The sequence below is a fragment of the Chelonia mydas genome, chromosome 11 (genome assembly GCF_015237465.2).
Source record: "Chelonia mydas isolate rCheMyd1 chromosome 11, rCheMyd1.pri.v2, whole genome shotgun sequence".
Lineage (NCBI taxonomy): Eukaryota > Metazoa > Chordata > Testudines > Cheloniidae > Chelonia > Chelonia mydas.
In genome coordinates, this window is record NC_051251.2 from 21,107,076 (window position 1) to 21,128,334 (window position 21,259).

At 36.5% G+C, this 21,259-nt stretch overlaps 1 protein-coding gene across 1 annotated transcript in view; it reads right to left on the minus strand.

Moving 5' to 3' along the window:
- LRP1B (LDL receptor related protein 1B) overlaps nt 1-21,259 on the minus strand; it is a 1,293,242-nt gene that overhangs the window by 194,513 nt on the left and 1,077,470 nt on the right. Inside the window, 2 exon segments of the mRNA XM_043525164.1 lie at nt 12,894-13,093; nt 20,046-20,227. Coding sequence (XP_043381099.1) covers nt 12,894-13,093; nt 20,046-20,227 — 382 coding nt within the window.

Here is a 21,259-nt window from a genome sequence, read left to right on the forward strand (position 1 = left end):
CTAAAGCAGTGATATTCAGACTGAGGCAAGTCGCTCTTTAATGTGTCACTTGAAGCTCTGTGCAGCACATGATATTAAAGCATTTTATGATTTAATTATAAGCCAATGAACATAATTAACCGATCAGGATGCTTTTACTATGTTATTAACCAATTGTAGTTGATAAAATAATAATCCTTGGTCAGTCATTTTGCTGTAAATATAATTATAATATATATACATATATATAAAATGTTCTTACAGCAAAATGACTGACCAAGTATATATATAAACTAAATATTTCCCATAGTACTATAGTAAATGAAACAATGAATTCACTCTACCGTGGATCTTTTGGATAATGTTGATCACTAATTTGGCTCCTGAACCTCTGAGTATCACTGATCTAAAGCATCAGAGAAGACAATATTATGGACAATTAATGTGCTCTGGAAATTTTGACCATAAAGCAACTATATACTTTTAATGGACTTCTGCAGTATACTGTATTCATTGCCCTTCCGTGGCTTCTTGATCTGTGTTTTTCCTGGATTTGTGTAGCCTGGAAGGCTATAGACATTTTTTTGCTGCTTAGACTATAACAGGGTTAAAAAAAGAATTAGATAAATTCATGTAGGATAGGTCCATCAATGGCTATTAGTCGGGATAGGCAAGGCTGGTGTCCCTAACCTCTGTTTGCCAGAAGCTAAGAATATGAGACAGGGAAGGGATCACTTGATGATTACCTGTTCATTCCCTCTGGGGTACCTTGCATTGGCCCAGGGCTGGATTACCCAATCGGCAGACTAAGCACGTGCTTAGGGCACCAGCAAAAAAATTTGATATTTGATATTTCAAAAAAAGCATCGAAGTAGTCATCATGGGAAAAATCAGAACTTTGTTAGACTTCCTTACACTCCACTACACACTCTTCCCCCGTTTTTCTGTTCTCTTTTTATTACTTATCCCCACCTAAACCAGGGGGGTGTGCTACTAATGTAGATCAAAATAATGCGAGGAAATCAGATCCTGTCGTGTATAGCAATAAATTTTTGTTTTATTATTGATATATTCTTCTGAGTTATACGTACTTGATTCGTTTTTTTCTTATATGTATACATAAAAATAGTATACATTGTGTTATTTTTTTTTAAAGTTCAGATAACTGAGAAAAGGGGCAGATTGAAACGTAACCAACTGAGCGGAGCACAGAAACAAACTGGCAGAAGAAAAGAAACAAAATCTAGTGAAATTTTCCAAAAACTTCCAAAGCTGACATCATTTTTCAAAGCGAATCCATCAGAAGCAACATCTTCTCTCAGTAGCACAGACATCGTTCCAAAACCTGTAGGTGTTTCAGAGACTGACCCTTCTTCTATTGGTGAAACAAACACCATTCCAGAACATGTGGATGTGTCAGAGATTGTAACTGATCATCCTACTCCTGGTGGTAAAACAGACATTGTTCTAGAAGGTGTGGATGGGTCAGAGACTGAACGTGCTCATGCTGTAAATAATAGGAGAAAAGATCCTGGTATGTGGGTTGATTTATAACATTCCTCAATTTGAAAAGCCACACTGGTGAAGAAATGGCAAATCAACTACTGCATTATCTGTGCCAAGTTTACAAAATAGATTTCTCAAAGTGCAGAGGTCAATCTTATGACAACGCTGCCAACATGTCAGGGCGTTATCAAGGAATGCAGAAGAAGCTTTTAGAACAGAACAAATATGCCATATTCATACCATGTGCTGCACACTCTCTCAGTCTTGTTGGCCGCAGTGCTGTTGATTGTAGTCCATTGGCAGTAAGTTTTTCCTCAACAGTCCAGTTACTTTATACATTTTTCTCTGCCTCAAAACACCAATGGGCAGTTCTTAAAACATACTTGGCCAATGATCGTGTGCTGAAATCTCTAATACTCACTGGGAGGCACATGCAGTGGCAACAAGTACAATTCTGGAGTCCTACTCAGAGATTATGGATGCATTAGAAAGCATAGCTGAAGACTAATCACAAAAGGGAGAAACTATACGAGAGGCAGAAAACATTGCAAACAAGATGCAAGAACTAGACTTTGTACTCCTGTTGACCATGTGGAATGAAATTTTACAACACTTTTACCACACAAGTCAAGCTCTCCAAAAAAAAAAAGAATTGGATTTGAAAACATGTGCAGACCTCTGTCAATCATTAGCAGACCACTTACACACTTTGAGGAATGATTTTGAAAGATTTGAAGACATATCAAAAGATATCCTACCTGACACTAATTACAAAGAAGCCCAGTCCCGCAAGCGAATCAGGAAAAAACAAGCAAATGATAGCAGTGCAACAGAAACAGCATTGAATCCTAGAGACAAATTTTGCGTATCTACTTACTACACTATAATTGACACACTTGAAGCTCATATGAAGAGGAGAGGTGAAGTGTACAAAGAAGTATCAAGTAGATTTTCTTTTCAAAACTATATGGACTTATCTGACAAACAATATTCACAAGGTTCCCAAAAGCTAGTTGACTCATACCCTGTTGATTTGAACCTGAATCTTGTGGAGAAGTACGGCAGTTCCACTGTTATATGCACGCAAAATTTAATGAAACAGGAAAAATGAAATTCAGTCACATTGATCTTCGTGACACAATACTGAAAGGCAGAATACAATGTGTATTTTCAAACGTAGAGATCGCACTACGTATTTTTCTAACATTGATGATTACTAACTGCTCCGCAGAACGCTCTTTTTCTCAGCTGAAAAGAATAAAAAACCCTCAGAGAACAACAATGTGTCAGGATAGACCTGGTTCACTTTCCCTATTGTGCATGGAACCGGACATGTTTTGTCAAGTCAGCTTAGATGAACGTATCCATAATTTTGCAATCAGAAAATCTAGAAAGAAGCTATTTTAATTTCAGCATCCATGTAAGTTTTGCATCATTTCAAAAAATAAAATTTTATTTTATGGTATAGTATTGTTTTTATTTTGAATTACATATGGTGGGGGGGGGCACCATAATCTTTTCAGTGCTTAGGGCCACTAAAGGTCTTAATCTGGCCCTGCATTGGCCACTGTCTGAAGACAGGATACTGGGCTAGATGGACCTTTGGTCTGACATATTATGGCCACTCTTATGTTCTTATGTTATTGCCTTCAGAGAAAATATTATAATCAAATCAACTAACAACTGACCGTATCAACTGTTAATCAAATGAATAAATAAAATTTAAGCAATTCGCAAGTCATATCTAAACAAAAGCTGTGCTAATATGAACACACAATTTAATATAAATATTTTTCCAGTGACACAAAGGTAAGACATGAGTGAAGTTGTAGCTATCAGACATTTCAGAAATGGCAGTTAATTTCAATTTATTTTACTGGTTGAGAAACGTTTCTGTAGTAGCTAAATTGTATTTTGCTTCTTTTCATTAATTTTTATTATGTTGTAAACAACAGAACATCAGCACTGTTTTCATATAATAGCCTATAAAATCTACAGTTTGCATGGAATGTGAATGACAAAAAATGAAGAAAAAGAATCATAATGCAATACTGAAATACTGATGTAGGCTTTTTGTTTTCTTTTTCCTCTCCAGCATTCTGTAAGCCTCCCAAGACCTCAATCAGTGACAGCTATTGATTTATCTGCATACACTGGTACAAAAAAAGTCTTTTCTTTCTTATTTTTTCCCCTTACAGTGAAACATACTCCCTTTTTCTATCTAACGTTTATTTCAAAACATTTAATAAAGATGCCCAATTGGCCATCCATTAGCAGAGATTAACACCTTAATTAAACATAAAACTACATTAAAATAATATGAAGCATCATATCTAGACCAGCAAATGCACGGATAGGAATTAAACATTAATTAGTTTTGGCCATAATGGAAACAAAATTAAAAAAAATGAAATGTTTTCATTTTGATATTTATTTTAAAAAACACAAAAATGGGGTACACAAAAACCCAAAGCTAAACAAACAAAACAAAAAGTCAATCTGTTTTTCAGATTTTCCAGTTTAGTGGCAGAACAAAAAAAAAAAAGAAAAAGAAAAGAAATCAATTATCTTCGCTCCAGTAATTAATCCATAGACAAATTCACATGACAGACAACTTCTCTTTCAGAGATGTTATGGTCTGCCATTCCATAGCAATTTTATTTACTACATTTAATTTCTTGGTTATTAAAATATTTGCACCTGAATACTCCAAATAACCTATTACTTAGGGATGAATAGCTTTCTATTACTATAAGAACTCATACAAACTACACTATTTCTCCCAAATGAACAAATCCCAATTGTTTACAATTGGTTTAGTTTAAGGGCTGTTATGGTCAGAAAAGTGATGATGTATTACTCAACTGTGCACACTGTTCACTGTCTTACTCAACTAATTTGCTCCTTTTGAGGATTCAGAGTTCAATTTGTTAATTTTACTCCTTTTTACACCACTTTTCACAACTCATATACTGAGGAGAAAGTGAGTTAAATTCCATTACTGCTCCTGCACCGCCAACAGCATTATCATCTCTGTTCCATCAGCAGAATCTTTATTATTAGTGAACTCAGACTGATAAAGAACCCAGTTTGATATTCAGATCCTAGTTCTTTTTATTTGTAAAGTGAACATAGTGGACGTAGAGTTATTGAGAGGCAATGAACACTGAATCCCACAATACCATTTTAGTCACTTTTTAGAGTATAACTGTGTTTAAGGCCTGGTCTACACTAGAAAATTAGGTTTAACTACATCAGTCAGGTTGTGAAAAATCCATACCCCGAGCAGCATAGTTAAGCCATCCTAGGTCCTTGTGTAAACAGAGCTAGGTCGGTGGTAGAATTCTTCTATCAAGCTAGCTGTTGTCTCTTGGGGAGGTGCATTACCTGTGCTGTCAGGAGAATCCCTCCTGTCAAAGTAGGTAATGTCTACACTGATATGCTATAGCAATGCATTTTAAGTGTAGACAAGTCCATAGAGACTCTAACTCAGATTTTTGTGACCCAATTCCCCACCACAAGCTCCACTTCTAACTCTGATTGAGTGGCTTCCAGATTTCCTCTCTGCCAACAATGTCCATACAACCCTCTTCTTATAGGCCACCCTTATCTCCTTACAGACCTACACAACCATCTCTGCTTCTCTGTTGGGTCCTGAACAAATCCTTTTGATGATTCTAAAATGCTAATTTCAAACCTCTGTATTATCATATATAATTTCATTTAAAGTAACTAAATGTAAATTGTTTTCAAAGATATTTTCATTCACTTATGTTTATGAACTAAATATGTGGCTGTAAAGTATACTGGGGAAAGGGTAGATTGTAATAATAAAAAGAAAAAAATACTTATTGTTGTAGTCCAACTAAATTTTATTTATAAGAGTTTTGTAGAATGTTTTATTATTGATTTTGTAAGGCTAGAGACTTTCAGTGATTAATATTTTATAGATTAGTCAATATTACTTTTACTACATTTAAAATCTTATCTTAAAAATAAAAAAACCCAAATCCTGCTTAATGAGCATAACAAATTGTTTAATCACAGTAACTAAGACCTTGATTCCCAAATATATATGTGTATGTATGTATGTATTAACTAATATTGAAGACTGAAATTAGCATTTTGGAATGTAATTTAAAACTTGAAAAGGTTGCAATTAAAATGTTTCTATTTAATCATTTTAATCCCTATAAAACACACACTCCCATTAGGGAATTGAGATTTGAATTGCACAGTAAAATATATTTCCAGACAAAAAACTTTGTTAAAATGAGATTAAGATTCAGACTACATCTCAGTAATGTGAACATTAAAAAAAATAGAAAAAAATGTCAATTTTCCCCCCAAACAAGCACTATAAATCAAGAAATTCAAAGATAAGATGAAATTAAAAAATTAAAATAAAAAAACCCTCTAAACATGTTAAGGTATAGAAATGCAGTTATGGCACCTAAAGTAGCTAAAATAACTTAAGAGTGGAGGAGGAAATGAAAAATGAATCTGTCTTTAAAAATTATTTAAAATAAAATCTAGGACTACAAACATTTAAATGACTTATACCTAAATGTATGGTTACCATATGATGTTTACACTTATGTTACCTACTTTCAACCTTAACTATAGCTTAAATAGGTTTTGTAGGGAATTTCTTTTTTCGCTTTAGAATTATTTAAAAAATTATGCATGAACACTGTACAAAAGAATGATATCGTTAATGGACTGAAGATAATTCATACCATTTTTAAAGTAATTTTTAAGGCCATATTCAAGTACTATGCTAGTGAAGAACAAAGTAGCCTGAATCAGCAGAAACCAATTGGAGCATAATGGTGAATCTGGCCCTTAATTAGTTAGCATACAGCTATGTAACTTTTAAGAGTGACTGGTGTTGGTCATGTAATGTACCAGTTTGAACCCTTGATAAATTTATATAGTCTTGACAGTAACTCAATTAAAATAATAAGATTGCAGCATGCAAATTAGCTTGGGAGGAGGAGTAATTGTTGGTTGAGTTTTCTGAAGCCACAATAACCCCCTTAAAAGTGACCTAAACTATTAACCTAGGCCTATGATCACAACAGATCCAACACTCAATAACAATTTAGTGTAATTACAACATAAATTTAAAAAATCATCTACGCAGCAGATTTCAATTAATTTTAACTGTATGGAAAATGTGTGAGTGAGTATATATAAAATTAAAGAAACTATGCTAAAATAACATTAAGGTTTCAAAGTCAAGCACTCATAAGTTAGGAAATGCTAGAATGTATAACTTTATCCAGACCCTGTTTGTGTATGCAGTATGATAGAGTCTATAGATACATGATTCCATACTATTTATATTATATATATTATATTAATATTAATATTTATATATACTATATATATATATATATATATATATATATATATATATATATATATATATCGGATTTAGGTTCTGTATTACTAAAACCTTTCTAACTATAAGTACATATGTACCAAAGGGCAGAATTAAGGTTGTTAGGACAACCTTAGTTCTAACATTTCCTAACTTTGGAATGCTTGACTTTGCATCCTTAATGTTTTTTTAACATAGTTTGTGTGTGATTTTTAAAAAAGAAACATTTTAAAAAATCCTTCATAAGGCATCATACTGACACCAACATGGGTCACTAGCAGGGTTTAAGTCCCAGAACTGACCTCCACCACTAGAATCATGGAGCAACTGATAGCAATAGCAAATTATTATCTTCTGTGTGGACACGACACTAGTGAGGGAGAACAGACATACTTTGTCAATTGGTTTTTGCTATTTGCTGACAGCCACTTTACCAGCTCTCCCTATAATTGGTTGATTGATTGATGGATGGATCTAGCTAGCTCTTACACACACACAATATATATATAATATTATATATTATAGAGGAATTTGTTACAATTTTGTAACTATGGTTGTGCCTGGGTTGCCATTATAAACCCTATTTTCATACTTCCCTAACTTTTCCCATAAAGTAAGATTTTGTCTGCAAATGCTTGTGCTTAAGTTTAGGAAGGACAAGAGGACCAGAATTTGAACTCTGATAGATGTAAAAGTCACCAGTGAAATTCCATGGATTGATGGCATTATACTGGTGTAAAACTAACGTAATGAAAACAAACCCAGTATATTTCTTCCTGTAATTACAAGCTTCTATAATTAGTAGTTTTGAAATTACAGGAACTAAACTATGAACACCTTTCAAATTTAATATTTCTTCCCCTGCTCAGAAATAAGAGAGTTTTTAGGCCTAAAGATTAGGAAGACCTGTTTGACGTAGCCAGGTAGCCAACGGAACGGGAACCCAAATGATTACTTTTCTAAATTCCTAAGTGTTTAAAGCTGGTATAAATAAGCCATTTTAGTGCTTAGCTAGATTAATGCTCAAATGAATGCTCAATGATTTAATATGCATAAAACTTGTGAGTGCTAAAGAATTACATTTGCTAGACTCTAAGATAGCTTACGTAATCAGCCACTAAACTTTAAGTAGCTGTGTAAAGTTAGTAGTGTCTCCATTGCCATGAAGTTCTCCTAAACTCCCCAAGATCCCTAGCATACTTGGTGTGTCAAAATTCTCAGTACAACTTCTCTCCTACCAACCATAATGTACACAAGAGGGGGCAGTCACTGATATTTCTCACCTGCAAAGATCAGGAACTCTGCAGGAGAGGAAAGCATCAGACATTCCCCTCTCCTAGATAGTTTCTAAGATCTGCAAGAGAGATGAGTGTGTTTTACCTGTTGGAAAGTTGTTACAACCCATGGCTAGAAGTTTAAAAGAAGAGTAAACTGGGCTTAAAGACCCAGCTTACAAGATTCAAATTCTGTCAGTCAAAAGCAGCCAGGGATGGATTAAAGTAAGCCAGAGCTCTAGGAATATCACACCACAGGGTCTGCCTGTGGCCCTGCACCCACACTATGGTGATACTGAGGGAACCGTCCCATCCCAGAGAGTCAGAGGCAGCAGCAGCATGGAGCACTCTTCCTCTTGGGAGTAGCAAGGGTGTAAAGAAAGGGTCTTTCTTCTTTCACTAGAAACATGGGGTGACAGCAGAGGTCTACGCAGTATTGCACTGACTGGGCCTGCTGCACACAATATCCTCTGTTGAGGTGGTGCTGATAGGGCCCCATGCAGGAATGAGTTTTGAAGTTAACACTGAAAGGCATGAGTGAGTTCACACCTGTAGTTTCAGGCTGTCTGCAGACTCAGGCAATTGTTACTACATTGTATATGTATAGTACACATTTAGAATCTTTTCTTCATAACCATGAGGCCTAAAAGCTCACTTTTTTCTTTTTAAATAAAAGCTCAGGTTCTAGTGTAATCTAGTCATTCTAGGAGCTGGGACCCTAGTCACAGACCTACAGTGCCTATGCCTTAATCCAGCCCTGAGGACTATAGCGGCTGCCTCCCCTACATCCTATAGCACAGTTCTATTTTTGGATTGCTATCAGGAACAGAGGACAGGAATAGGAATGGCTGAAGAAGTGAAAATGTAGAAGGAGAATTGTGAAAACCCATGGGTCAGCGATGAGGAAAGCTGCTGAGGTGCTGTGCTATGGTGATAAAACACTTCCAACGTTTACTTGGAGGGAACAGTTTGGGTGCCAAAACAGTTTCAATCGCTTCTCTGACCTCTGTGGGCACCATTTAATCTACTAGCCAGATCCCAGAGCAGAAGATTCTTTCTGTGTGTGAGAGAAACCCCCCATCCCCCAAAAAACAACAACCCTACTTTTCTATCTTGCCTCATAAAAGTGGAATTAGAAAACACACATTAATATTTACTGAATTAAAGTTTTCTACTAAACATTCACAATAAAACTATTTTCCAATTTTAAAATTAAGTTGCTAAAGGAAAATAATAATACAGAATACAATTCACCAACTCTTTGAAAAATGAAAAATAACCAAATTAGGGATTTACAAAACCTCACTACCCCTTGAATTATTAAATCATAATTTGCTTTGCAGAAATTCAGTTTTAAGTTCTCAGTCTTGGTTAATACTACAAACATTATTGTCATTTTTTAATTTAGATCTTTACACAAAAAAGTATAAATCACAATTGACTGTTCAGTGTTGTAACAGTAAGAAGTGTCCTGGTCCACCAAAAGCCACATCTCACATTAGTCTCAGAAAACTTTCTTGTATGCATTTTCCAACATCCTCAAGAGAGGGCTCACCTTCTGTGGAAGGGATACTCAGAGACTTGAGTTCTGTAGGAAGAGCTCAGAGTGAATGGTGAGAGTAAAATAATTTTGAAGGTAGCACATTAGGGATATTCCTCTCCCTCTCTCTCTCTCTCTCTCTTTTCTGCAAATCTCCTATGATCCACAGATGGGAAACTCAACTCATATGGACCTTAGAACATGAATATGAGTGAGTGTCCACTAGGTTTCATAACCTCCCAACAAACCTTAGGTAGCGCTCTCACTTGATCCTTTCCAACTCCTCTGTAGGAATTAGGAAGTCCCTAGATTCTCAGACAAACTCTATGATGCTTGTAGGATGACATCAATACCCCCAAAATGGTGTGTGTGCTTTGGAGGCCAACTTACTCCCTTCCAAAAGATTGGGGAGGCTTTATCTTCAACACACCAAGGCAGTGCTGTAAGCCTTTCATCAAGGCAATTTAGCCATGTTGGGAGGACTGTTAAGTGTGAAACCTACCAATTAATTTGACATCTGCTGGAAGGATGAAGTACTCTTAGTCCCATACTTCCCTTCTCTACTGGCCTTGCTGTGTTTGCACATGTTCCCCTTCTGCACGTCTTTGCAGCCCTCAGTTCTGCATCCAATACTCTCTTCCACAATGGACTTCCCAAGCTCCATCTTGTTCCCAGACCATGTCCCAGACCTCTTGGAGATGTGAGGTGGTCAGAAAGAGGTGTGTCCTTTAGGAAGGTCTGCCAGAAGTAGCACGGGTGCATGCTAGCAGGGATTGGATAGGCAACTGATCAGGGAGGCATTCCCCTCCTCAACTAAAGTCACTAAACTTAATTTTTTTCTCTCCTACTTTCCTTTCTCAGGACAGAATCTCACAAAAAAAAATAGAAGATTTTTGTTCATTGGTGAACATCTCTTTTTAAATATCTCCTAATTTATAAATGTCAAGTACGATTAACCTGAATTCTGGTGGAAATGCTCTAATTTCCACTGACAGGCACCCCACGTGATTTATTTAAACTTTGAGGCCTATCTCCATGAAGAGCTATAAACTCCATTAAGCTACAGACTTATTCATTTTTTAAAATGAAAACAAACATCTCTAGCAATCATCTGGCTCCTCATTTTAAGTCTATAAGAGATGATGTGCTACCACGACACTTTTATTTAAAATGTTAATAAAATTTTTAAAGTAAGAATTTAATGAACTAATCTCTGACCCTCTGTGCTCGATCTCATTTCCTAAGTTTTATCTTTCTCCTCCTCCTCATTGTTCACTATAAAATGACAAAAAAAGAAGACATTATTGAAATATGGACAACCTAAATATGGATGGAGTGCAAAAATCTTCTATTTTCTTTAATTCTGGAAGAAAAATTCTACTCTCAGTGTTACTTGATCCCACCACCAACTCTCATCTCTTCCTTGGTCCTGCTGGCATCTCCTTGGGTCTTTGACCCCCACAGCCTATGCAACATATGTCATGTAGCACAGGCCCCTTTTGCCTATGCCTTATTAACCAAGACAAAATTGGGCGGGGGGGGGGAGGTTATGTTCCAAAACCTCTTTTGCCTCCTGTGCCTCTTTCTAGAATAACAGGTGCCTTTTCTCCTCGGGGTGAACTTTCCACACATACAACCACAGATTTAGAAACAGAGAGAAAATGGATAAAGTGAGAAAAAGAAATGGTTTGCCTAACATACTTAAATTTACACTTTACATAAGATAAACTAGACAAGGCAATCTCAGTTTAAGTTACTGAAAGGAAAGAAATGCTTGCATGTTCCAAAAAGTACTTTTATGCTCTGACCCTAGTGTCAGACTTCTAACCTCCACACTGTTCCGAGGGGGGAGAGAGAGTCCTCCCTTTGCAATCGTCTAAGTTTTCCCACCCTTCCACCCCCCATTTTGGATATGGCCTTTCTGAACCCATCTCCCATCATCTAGGGTAGACACTCCCGGGAGCCATCTCCCATCATCGAAGTTTCCCCAGTTACCTATACATAAAATTGAGTTTTACACTTATTGATTCTCTAAGGCTTTGCCCAGGCAAAGCCGAACATGTGGCCAAGAGAGGATACAACCATCTTTGATAGCTGCCTCTGAAAAGCTTAACAACCCTATATCCAAAAGAACGTAGTTCAGTGACTCTTACTTGTGCCTGGCAAATAGAGTACTTTCTGATTGGCCATATCCATTACTCATTGAGGAAAGTAGTTTTACCTGACTGGGTGGAGTTTTGCTAAAGCTTATTTTCGGCCCCTCAACTCTCTTGGTTATTAAATATTACTTTATTAATAGACATATTCAGTCTGTCACACTGAGCTCTAGAGCTAACCTATCCCTTTTTTAGGCCAGTATTTCATGTTTGAAGATTTTAGAGTAAGATCTTTGGGCAGAATCAGGCTTTATTATAGAAACTAAATGTTACCTTTAACAATGGAAAAAATACTGCCTCTCCTTAATAATTTTTTTCTTAGAGACGATGTAATTATGTATACCAAAAGGCAGCAAACCGTTTGTGACAACAGAGCTTTAAGGGTAACATTTCTATGTTAATAAATAAAATGCATTAAAAAACTATTGCTTAATTCAACCAAGAAAAAAAAAAGTCTTGCTATTGAATAATGTATTTGGACTATTAAGAAAACTCAGTCCCTATTTAGAATTTTTGCTTTCTTTTGATAAAAGGCATTTTTCACAGACATGAATTGCTGCACATTTGCATGTATTAAAAGAATGCCAAAGAGGCTTTTCTAAGCCATGGAAGGAATACAGAAGATTGGCAGGAGTAGGGATTTTGCCCTGCAGGATTCATGTTGGCAGCCAACATCTACAACAAATTCAGTGTTCATGAGGAGTAATCTAACAAAATATATGTGTTGGCAGAAACAGAGGAAATAACGAAGAAATACAGAAATAGAAACTTACCTTTTTGATCTTGTCTAAATTTGGTTAATACAGAAGGGGGAAGAATACTGTTTTCTTTTCAGGAATATCATTTAGTATTCTGCTTAATGATGCAAACAAATTCTCATTCTGATTCTTAAAATACTTACAAAAAAGCAAAATATGTAGCTTTGTCATCTTGCAATGCATAATATTCTTCACATTTAGATTACAAAAGTTTTTTTTCCCAATTAGTATAATACACCTTTAATTAAAAATAAGAAATGCCAAAAATTGCATGTTTACAGCTGTTTGACCAACCTTTATGTCTATGAAATCCATCCATGTCAGCAAACTCAATATGATTTTCATCAGCCCAGTAGAGTCTACTATTGACATAATCTATTGTAAGAGCCATAGGTCTGGAGATCTGTGTTTCTATGACAACAGTTTGACTGGTGCCATCCATACCAACACGGCCAATGTGAGGATACTCACAGCAATCAATCCAGTACAAATATCTAGGAAAACAAAATCAATAACTGTTTTATTTACAGCTGCCAAGGCACGAACACATAGCAGCTAATGTTTTAAAATGTATTTGGTTGGTTTTAAATACTATCCAGGAATTATTCCATAGTGCTTTCATGCTCCAAGTTTAGCCCTTTTGAGAGGTTTTTTTTTTTCAAAGAAAATTTTACAACTTCACAGCTTGAAGTATAATATTTAGGTGTATGAGTTGCCATGATAGAGATATTGATGCAGTTTTGCATCTGTACTTAAAGCACTAAAGGAAAAGCTCAAAATGGGCTATATATGTCTAGATTGATTTAGGATTGCCACCCTTAAATGCTGAAGTATCATCATGATTTTGCTAAGCTAGTCTCAGGTCCTGCAATAATGGCAATAATGTTATTGCCAAAAGAATTTCAGGTAGGTAAAATATCATAATACTGTATTACAATGCCAATTTTTTATATTTTATACACTAATTTCACCGATCACAGCATTATGATGAAAATGACATCCTTTCATAATGGGCAAACTCCAAAACATAGCAAGGATGGCACACTTGCCAAGATTAAAAGAGGAGAGAGTATTGATGGAGGAATGTATGTTTCTTAATTGGCTGAAAATGAGGGAATATCACATTGGGTGGGGATTTTGTTTTTCCTTTCTTTTTCTGTTGATTGTGAATACTCAGCAAAAATGCCTGGCACATGTTACACTTAAAGATGTTTTGTTGGTATACTAATATAATTTATCTTTCATGAGCTATTGACCCACACAGAGGGTGAGAAAAAATGTAGTTATAAGATTGTGGACTCCAAAATGGGGATTTGAGTACAGGGGGGTCTATTGTATTGTTTACTTATTTCAAACTCATGGCATATGTAGCTGTCTCTTCTCTTCTGCAGGCTGCAAACACCTGACCTTTACATCTGGATTATCAGAGGGTCATTACCTAAGAATGATTTGGGGGAAAGCAGGAAAGGTTGATTATTTCAGTTTATTTGCCTTATCTTTTAGTATTAATACACCCATATTAACTTGGTATGAGTGGGCTCTTCCATAAGAGACTGAAATGGGCTCAAGTATCCTGCCCCCAAGGCTTTTGGCAAGTAATCATGTTGTGGGTAGTGATACACATGGTCACAAGGGAAAATCATGGGAACACTGCCTGCTAGGAAATTAGTGGAGCACATTATCATTAAATGACAGGAAAAAAAATGAGTTACAAGCATAGCTAAGCTTGTTGGGATGGATGAGGAAAGCTATCCTTGCTCAGAGGCCGTTTTTGTTGGCATATAAAAGAGAGAGACAGAAAACCCTCTTCTTCCTTCTCTAATTAGAAGTTAGACAAGTTGTGATGTAACACTAAATTCTTCCTCCTTCACTTCTCTGTCTTTCACACAGAGACAAAAACATCCTCTCTATACAAGCAGAAGTGTCCTCATCCATTCCCACAAGATGAACTACATCTTTGGGTACAAATAGATCACACAGCACCAAACCTAGTGTATTCTTTCTCTTCCTATGTGCTCTCTCTTTTGCACATAATCAGAGTTCCTTTCTATATATTGATTTGTATTTTTGACTTCCATATATTTAAACAGTTTGGTTTTACAGCACAACCTTCTTAAAACATCACAAGAAATCAATGCTGAAAACCCAGCACCAAACAAATAAAGATGTTAATGTCTGGTTCAACTTTGAAGAGTGACTGTGAAACAAGCATGGGATTCTGTATTTACTGGTCTTCAGTGATTTTCAGAGTAAATTTATTAAATTTATAATTCTTTTTCATTTCCACATTATTGGACTTCAGCACTCAGAGCAAGATTCACTAAAGGACTTAGGTGCCTGACACTTTAGGTGCCTAAATCCCAGAATCAGTCCCCAGTAGGATTCAGAAAACATGAAATTCATAAAACCATCATTCAGCTGCATCCTATGAGCACCTAAACTCTCTCAGTGCCTGAATTTTTGCAATAAAAGTTCCCTAAGCATCTACGATTCTGAACTTGGCTCTGACACTTCCCATGTGAGAGCCCTAGCCACAGGGCTATGGGATATTCTGATGTGGGGTTTCCAAAGTGTCTTCTATTGAAGCTGTTCCACTGTTGATAAATAATTTTAAGAAGTCACTGGAGCAGGGAAAGTGGGTCTTCCATGTCCCAGGTGAGTGCTCTAACCAACTGGCTACAAATTCATTCTCCTGCTTGCTCTCTCTGGACCCATGATGAACCTGTTTCACTGTGGAAAATGACAGAAACATTGGGCCAGAGAGAGAGCCCAAATTTCTTTATGACTCTAGTCCTCAGGAGAGTAAGGATACGTCTACACTTCAAGATGGGGGGGGATGATTCCCAGCTTGAAGAGATATACCCACACTAGCTCTCATTGAGCTAGTGCTCTAAAAATAGAGAATAGCTGCAGCAGCATTGCAAGTGGCAGGAGGGGTTAGCCGTCTCCAGTACATGCCTGTGGTCTCAGACTGGCACATACTCAAGATGTCCAGCCGCACTCACCCTACTGCAGCTTCACTTTGGCTCTCACTGAGCTATCATGATAGAGTGAGTATGTTTCCTCACGTTGGTAATCACACCCCCAGATCGAAGTGTCGATATACCATCATCTCACTGAATGTCGATGAAACAAATGACTTGCCTACACTGAACAGTAATGCACACTATGGGGGTATAATTTATAAAGCTCACTCACGCGCACTAAAGCTTCCCTAGTGGGTTTTAATGATTACATGCTAGGGAACATTTAGCGCACACCAGCAGGGTCTACACAGACCAATTGATGTGCAACACTTTAGTCCACTTCTGATGTTACACCCTTGTAAGGTGCATTACCCCACCATGTAGACAAGCTAAATCACTTCAGTTCTTTTTGAAAATATTACCAGGATGACTAATTTCCTTCTCTTGCATCATCACTGGTAAGATTCTGGAGGCCACTTTATGCCCTCAGTTGCCCCTGTGTATTCCCACAGAAGGCTAGTGAGATTACCCACGTGTAACAGAGGAAAGACATCATCTGAAGACAAAAGGACAAATTCTACATTCTTTAGCACCAGTAATTAAATCCCGAGTAACTTCACTGAAGTCAATAAAGTGATTCCAGATTTACCCTAGTGTAACGCAGAGCCGATTTTAAAGACAAACACATGAGTAACCGAGACCAGAATTTGTACACAATGAGGCTGTATAGATAAAATTGATGACAGAATTTGGTCTGCAGAATATTTAATATGGGTAATGATGTTTGAGAGGAAGAACAACCCAGCTAGATTCTTGTAGCCTAACCTTAATTTGTATGAATGTCAGTTAGGGGGAAAATAAAACAAACACCATTGTTCTACTAGTAAACTGAGAAAATCTGGTAAAATGGGGTCTTCAGTGTCAGATTTTGCCACAGGGACCAAAAATCTCTGTGTGGCCCTGAGGAAGAGGTATTATGGGGGCAACAGCAAGAGTGCCCTATGCACCTGTGATCCTCATTGGTGGAATGTCTCCTAAGTGGCCTTTACAAGCCAGTGCATGGCAGAGTAGCTCTCAAGACTCATTAACTCGTGCTCAAGAGCAGTTTGGGCCTTGGCAATCCCAGATCCAAGGAAAACAGTTTTGCTTGCCAGTTTTGCCTGAGAAAGTATTTTTTGCCTTATTCCCCTCCTCAGTTGTATCTAGGTTTGCTCTGGCAATAATAAAATAATAATAACAACAACAACAACAATAATTGAGGACAGAGCTCTCCATGAATAGAGCTGGGTGACATTTTTCAAATTTTACATTGGGAAAACCTTAATTAATATTGCATTCTATTTTCACAAAGTTTCTTCCTAATTTTTAAATCAACCAAAAAGCTTACTAGAATGTCTCAGATTTTCAGGGGGGGAAATTGGGGGAAATGTTGTGACATTGTTTTTCTTGTTTCTTGTTTTTTTCCCTTAATCAGTTCTACGTGTTTGGAATTATTTCTTTCAATGGAGAAAATATTTTTTAATTTTACATTTTTGTCCCTGTTTCTGGAAACAGTAAGTGTTAAAAATATAGCAGCAAGTATGTTTCTATGGGGACTTTCAACTCAAAGGTCCAGAAGCAAAATCTACATGTACAAGAAAGCTACTGAAATGCAGTTTCAGGTACTTTACAGAAGAAGGAAACAGAACATTGGCCCAAAGCACATTGCACAGCAATGTGAGGTGGATGGGGAATTTTGGCCACAGACTTCAGTGGAAAACCTTCTCTTATGAAAACTGTGGTAACATTTTTAATATCCCTGCTATATAGATGGACCATGATTTTTAGCATGTTACCTGAAAGGATGAACTGGACTCATCTAATACCCTTTCAATCACACAATAACAACTCAATGAACTTGAAATTTGGGGGGAAAGTACACACACCAAAATCCAACCAACCAACCAAACAAAAAATAATCTGAATGATTTTGGTGATGGTTTTATATATCCAGCACCCCGAAAAGATTTATTATGTTATTAATTGCTATTGTGGCCATTGCTCCCTCAGAAATTATTGAGCCAAGTCATTCTCTAAGAGCCATAAACTCTGAGCTCGGGTCAGGAACCTAAGTTTTAACTAGCTTACTTTTTACAGATGGTTCTGATAGATGGGTCTGGGGCTTGTATCATCAAAGACAGACAGGGAAATCAATCAAGGGATCCTGAAAATACTGGGGCTTTTGTAAAGAAGACCAGTGTCTTAACACTGCTCCATTGGGTTTCCTTTTCCTTACCCATCATGCTGACGAGGATTCCATAGCAGCCACTGCTAAATAATTCTTACCCAAAGTGGATGGGTAAGAAACATAATATACTGCCAACAGAATCAGCATTATCTTGCACTACTATATCCAAGTAGGTCTGAAGAGGGATAATGCTATGAAAACTGGCCATCTCCTGGACCCAGCACTCCCAGCAAAAGCCCCTCTCCAACTATGAATGCTGATGCTGCAGAGTTGGACAGAGAAAATTGTTTGGGATCACTACGTAAGAGCTAGGTGGTATCATCATGATCATCCTCAAAAAAAGTATACTGCTGTTCTTCCTTTGATAGCCCCCACCCCAGTAGCTTCCTTCTGTCAGTGGCATTTGAGATTATTGGAGCCTTAGGAAATAAAGATAGAAAAGAATAATTAATTTATTTCCACTAAGACACTATGAGAGCTTTATTTATCCTTATTAAGCAGAAATGTCTTAATACTCCATGATAAAGTGAGCATTACACATTTAATTCTCATCTGAAAAGGAAACAAAGCAAGCTTTCTCTATTCCATGATTTCAGATGAAGCAGTGAATGCTACTTGCAAATTTTACTTACCTGAAGAGGGGTTCAGTTACTTCATTCCATTATTTTTATCGGATAGCCCTAAGTAATATTACTGTTAAAAATGATCTACACTGTAAACATCCATTTTAAGAGCTGAAACTGTATTACAGGAAACAATCAGACTTTTTACGACTTTTTCAACTACATTAACACTGATGTGTTAGTGGCCATTGTTTATACATATATTTATTGGTGACTTGAGTGTGCTTCCTGTTTATGAGGCAACAACTGTACACCAAGCTAAATAAACCCAGGCGGTAAATGTTATGAGGTTACAGTTATCACCTCATAAACAGGAAGCACAATGAAGTTGTTGGTACATTGCAATGTCTCACTTAGAAATTAAAATTTTCTTTTGCTATTAGCTGGGTAAAGTTAGAAGTTATTTATTAATTATTATTATTACTACTATTAGTAATAGTAGTAGTAGGTTATGGCCAGCAAGGAGTTGGTGCTTTATAGATAGGTATGACCATAAAGCCTCAGCACTGGAAAGCTTACAACCAAATATCTGACGAAGTTGTTTTTGTGTGAGAAAAATGATTTACTTCATTGATTTTTAGTCAATAATTTTGCCCACTACAAATATATCTGGGTGTATATCAATTCTCAAATGGTCAGTGATTTCTGAGGGACAGTAGTCAGTCAGAATACAAAGATTTGCACAAGAGTATACTTTTAAAAAACTAACTCTCTAGCTGTGAGTTAGTCAGTGTCCATTATTCCTGTAACTCTGGTTCAGTACAGATTTAGATTGGGAAGAAAACAATAATCGTGATATTCAACCTGCATGTAGAAACCTAACATAGATGAATATGCATGCAATGAAAAATTTAACAATGTTGACATTTAAATTGTTATCTGTATGCTGCAGCATAACAAGTTATTTAAATGATGGGGCAGATCCTGCTTTTCAGAACTATTGCTTCAATCTGACTCTTCTGTAGGTTCAAGCAAGGCAGCACTGGATCTGTTTACATTTTCTTTGCAACTATAGAGTGAACTCTTTTTGTGAAACTAATAGCGAGCCCCAAGAAGTGCCATTTTTGAATGCCACCAAAGGCCAACTCAGGTCAACTACTAACATCTGTATTAAAAAAAATCACTATTTTGCACATATTAAAATGATGGCAAAACTATTTAAGTCAGGAATATTATTAAACATTTTTCATCCTTGAACTAGTATGCAGAAGAAATCTGAAGAGTGTTTTTTAAAGACACGTGGCATTTCACTACCCACTATTAATTTGGATAACCGCAAATGTAGAAAAAGTAGCTATCATGTAGCTCACTGCAGTGGATACTTTAAATAAAAATGTGACCATTCTTAATGTTTCATATTTAACGTGACACAAATGACATAGGTGACATGATCTTGTATCAAGCTGTGTTATGACACAACAAAAATGATTTTTTCCATAACCTGCATTCATCTCCCTGACTATTGCTTTTTATAACATATAAAGACACAATTAACATCTTTTGTTAATATACAATAAAGCTACTAAGGAAAAACTAGACAGTGATAGGTTTGCGCTGGGGAAAAACATATTTGTGGACTTTAATGATAATTCATTATCTAGTTCTGATTTTATATTATATTGTTCCATACCCAGCTTGAGGATCTAAAGATAGATCTCTAGGAAACTTAATCCTTTTTTTCACAAGAACGGTGGGGTATAAGCCATTGAGTTTTGATACTTCGATAATCCTTTTCTCTGCGTCAGACCAATAGAGATTCTTTCCAATCCAGTCGACAGCTAATGCACTGGGAACAGCTGTGTTATGTACTACCTAGAGGAATTAAGATGCAAAAAGTTAATCATTTAAATACTTAGAAAAATTAACAAGCAAACTCATTTGTCTATGTTTCAAAATGTTTAAGAGAAGAATACAGGATCCACTGTGAAGCTCTGTGGAAAAAAGTTATACAAGATTAATAAAAAAGTCTGATATTTCTTAAAAAGTAGATTTATTTAACAAAGATGATGGAATGTAATTTCTGTCACAGAGAAAGAATGGGGAATCCCAAACAGCAACTGCAGACTGAACCTGGAACTGCACTGGATTGTATTCTGGTATCTTTATTTTTTTTATTTAGTTTTTGGGGACATTTTTTGTTTTGTTTTTGTCAAATCTTACTCGTCACTCAAAAAATATTCCTTTTTGAATAAACTTGTTTTTAAAAATTTCCTATCATTATGGAACACTGAAAAGGCAAGGATTTTCCACTCTCAGGATAGCTGTTTCTTGGCAACGCCCCTTTCCCCCCTCGCCCCCTCAGGAGTACAGTGGGACATGTCCCTCTTCAATGTGACAGTGATGCCAATACTTCAAGGCATGCATGCATAAAAGTACACACTTTTTGCAAAGAGATGAAAATGTCCTAATGGTAAGTAAGGTGCCTTGCAATATCAGGCAGTTCCCAAATAATTTAATTGTCTGAAATTAGGAGGTAGAACTAGAAGCTTTTTAACAAGTTAGGACTGCTGGATTATATGCAAACTACCAGGAAGGAATTTTGAGGGCAGAAGTAATTGAGTATCCCAGTAAACTAGTTTATGGTCCATTGACTAATGATGGGTTGACCTCAAAAGATGTGATTCTTTGGATGCTTCTGTGGGACTTAACTAAATATATCTAAAGCACATTTGGACTACAGATCTCAACACAGGATTTTTTTTTTAAAAGGCCTTCTTGCACTATTTGCTTTTGGTTGGCTTGACATACTGTGCTCCAGGTCCTCACACCCACAGATGTGATGCGAAAAGAATGATGAAGCTGACAAAGCCAACTCAGGATTCTCCTGGCAGCACAAAGACAGTG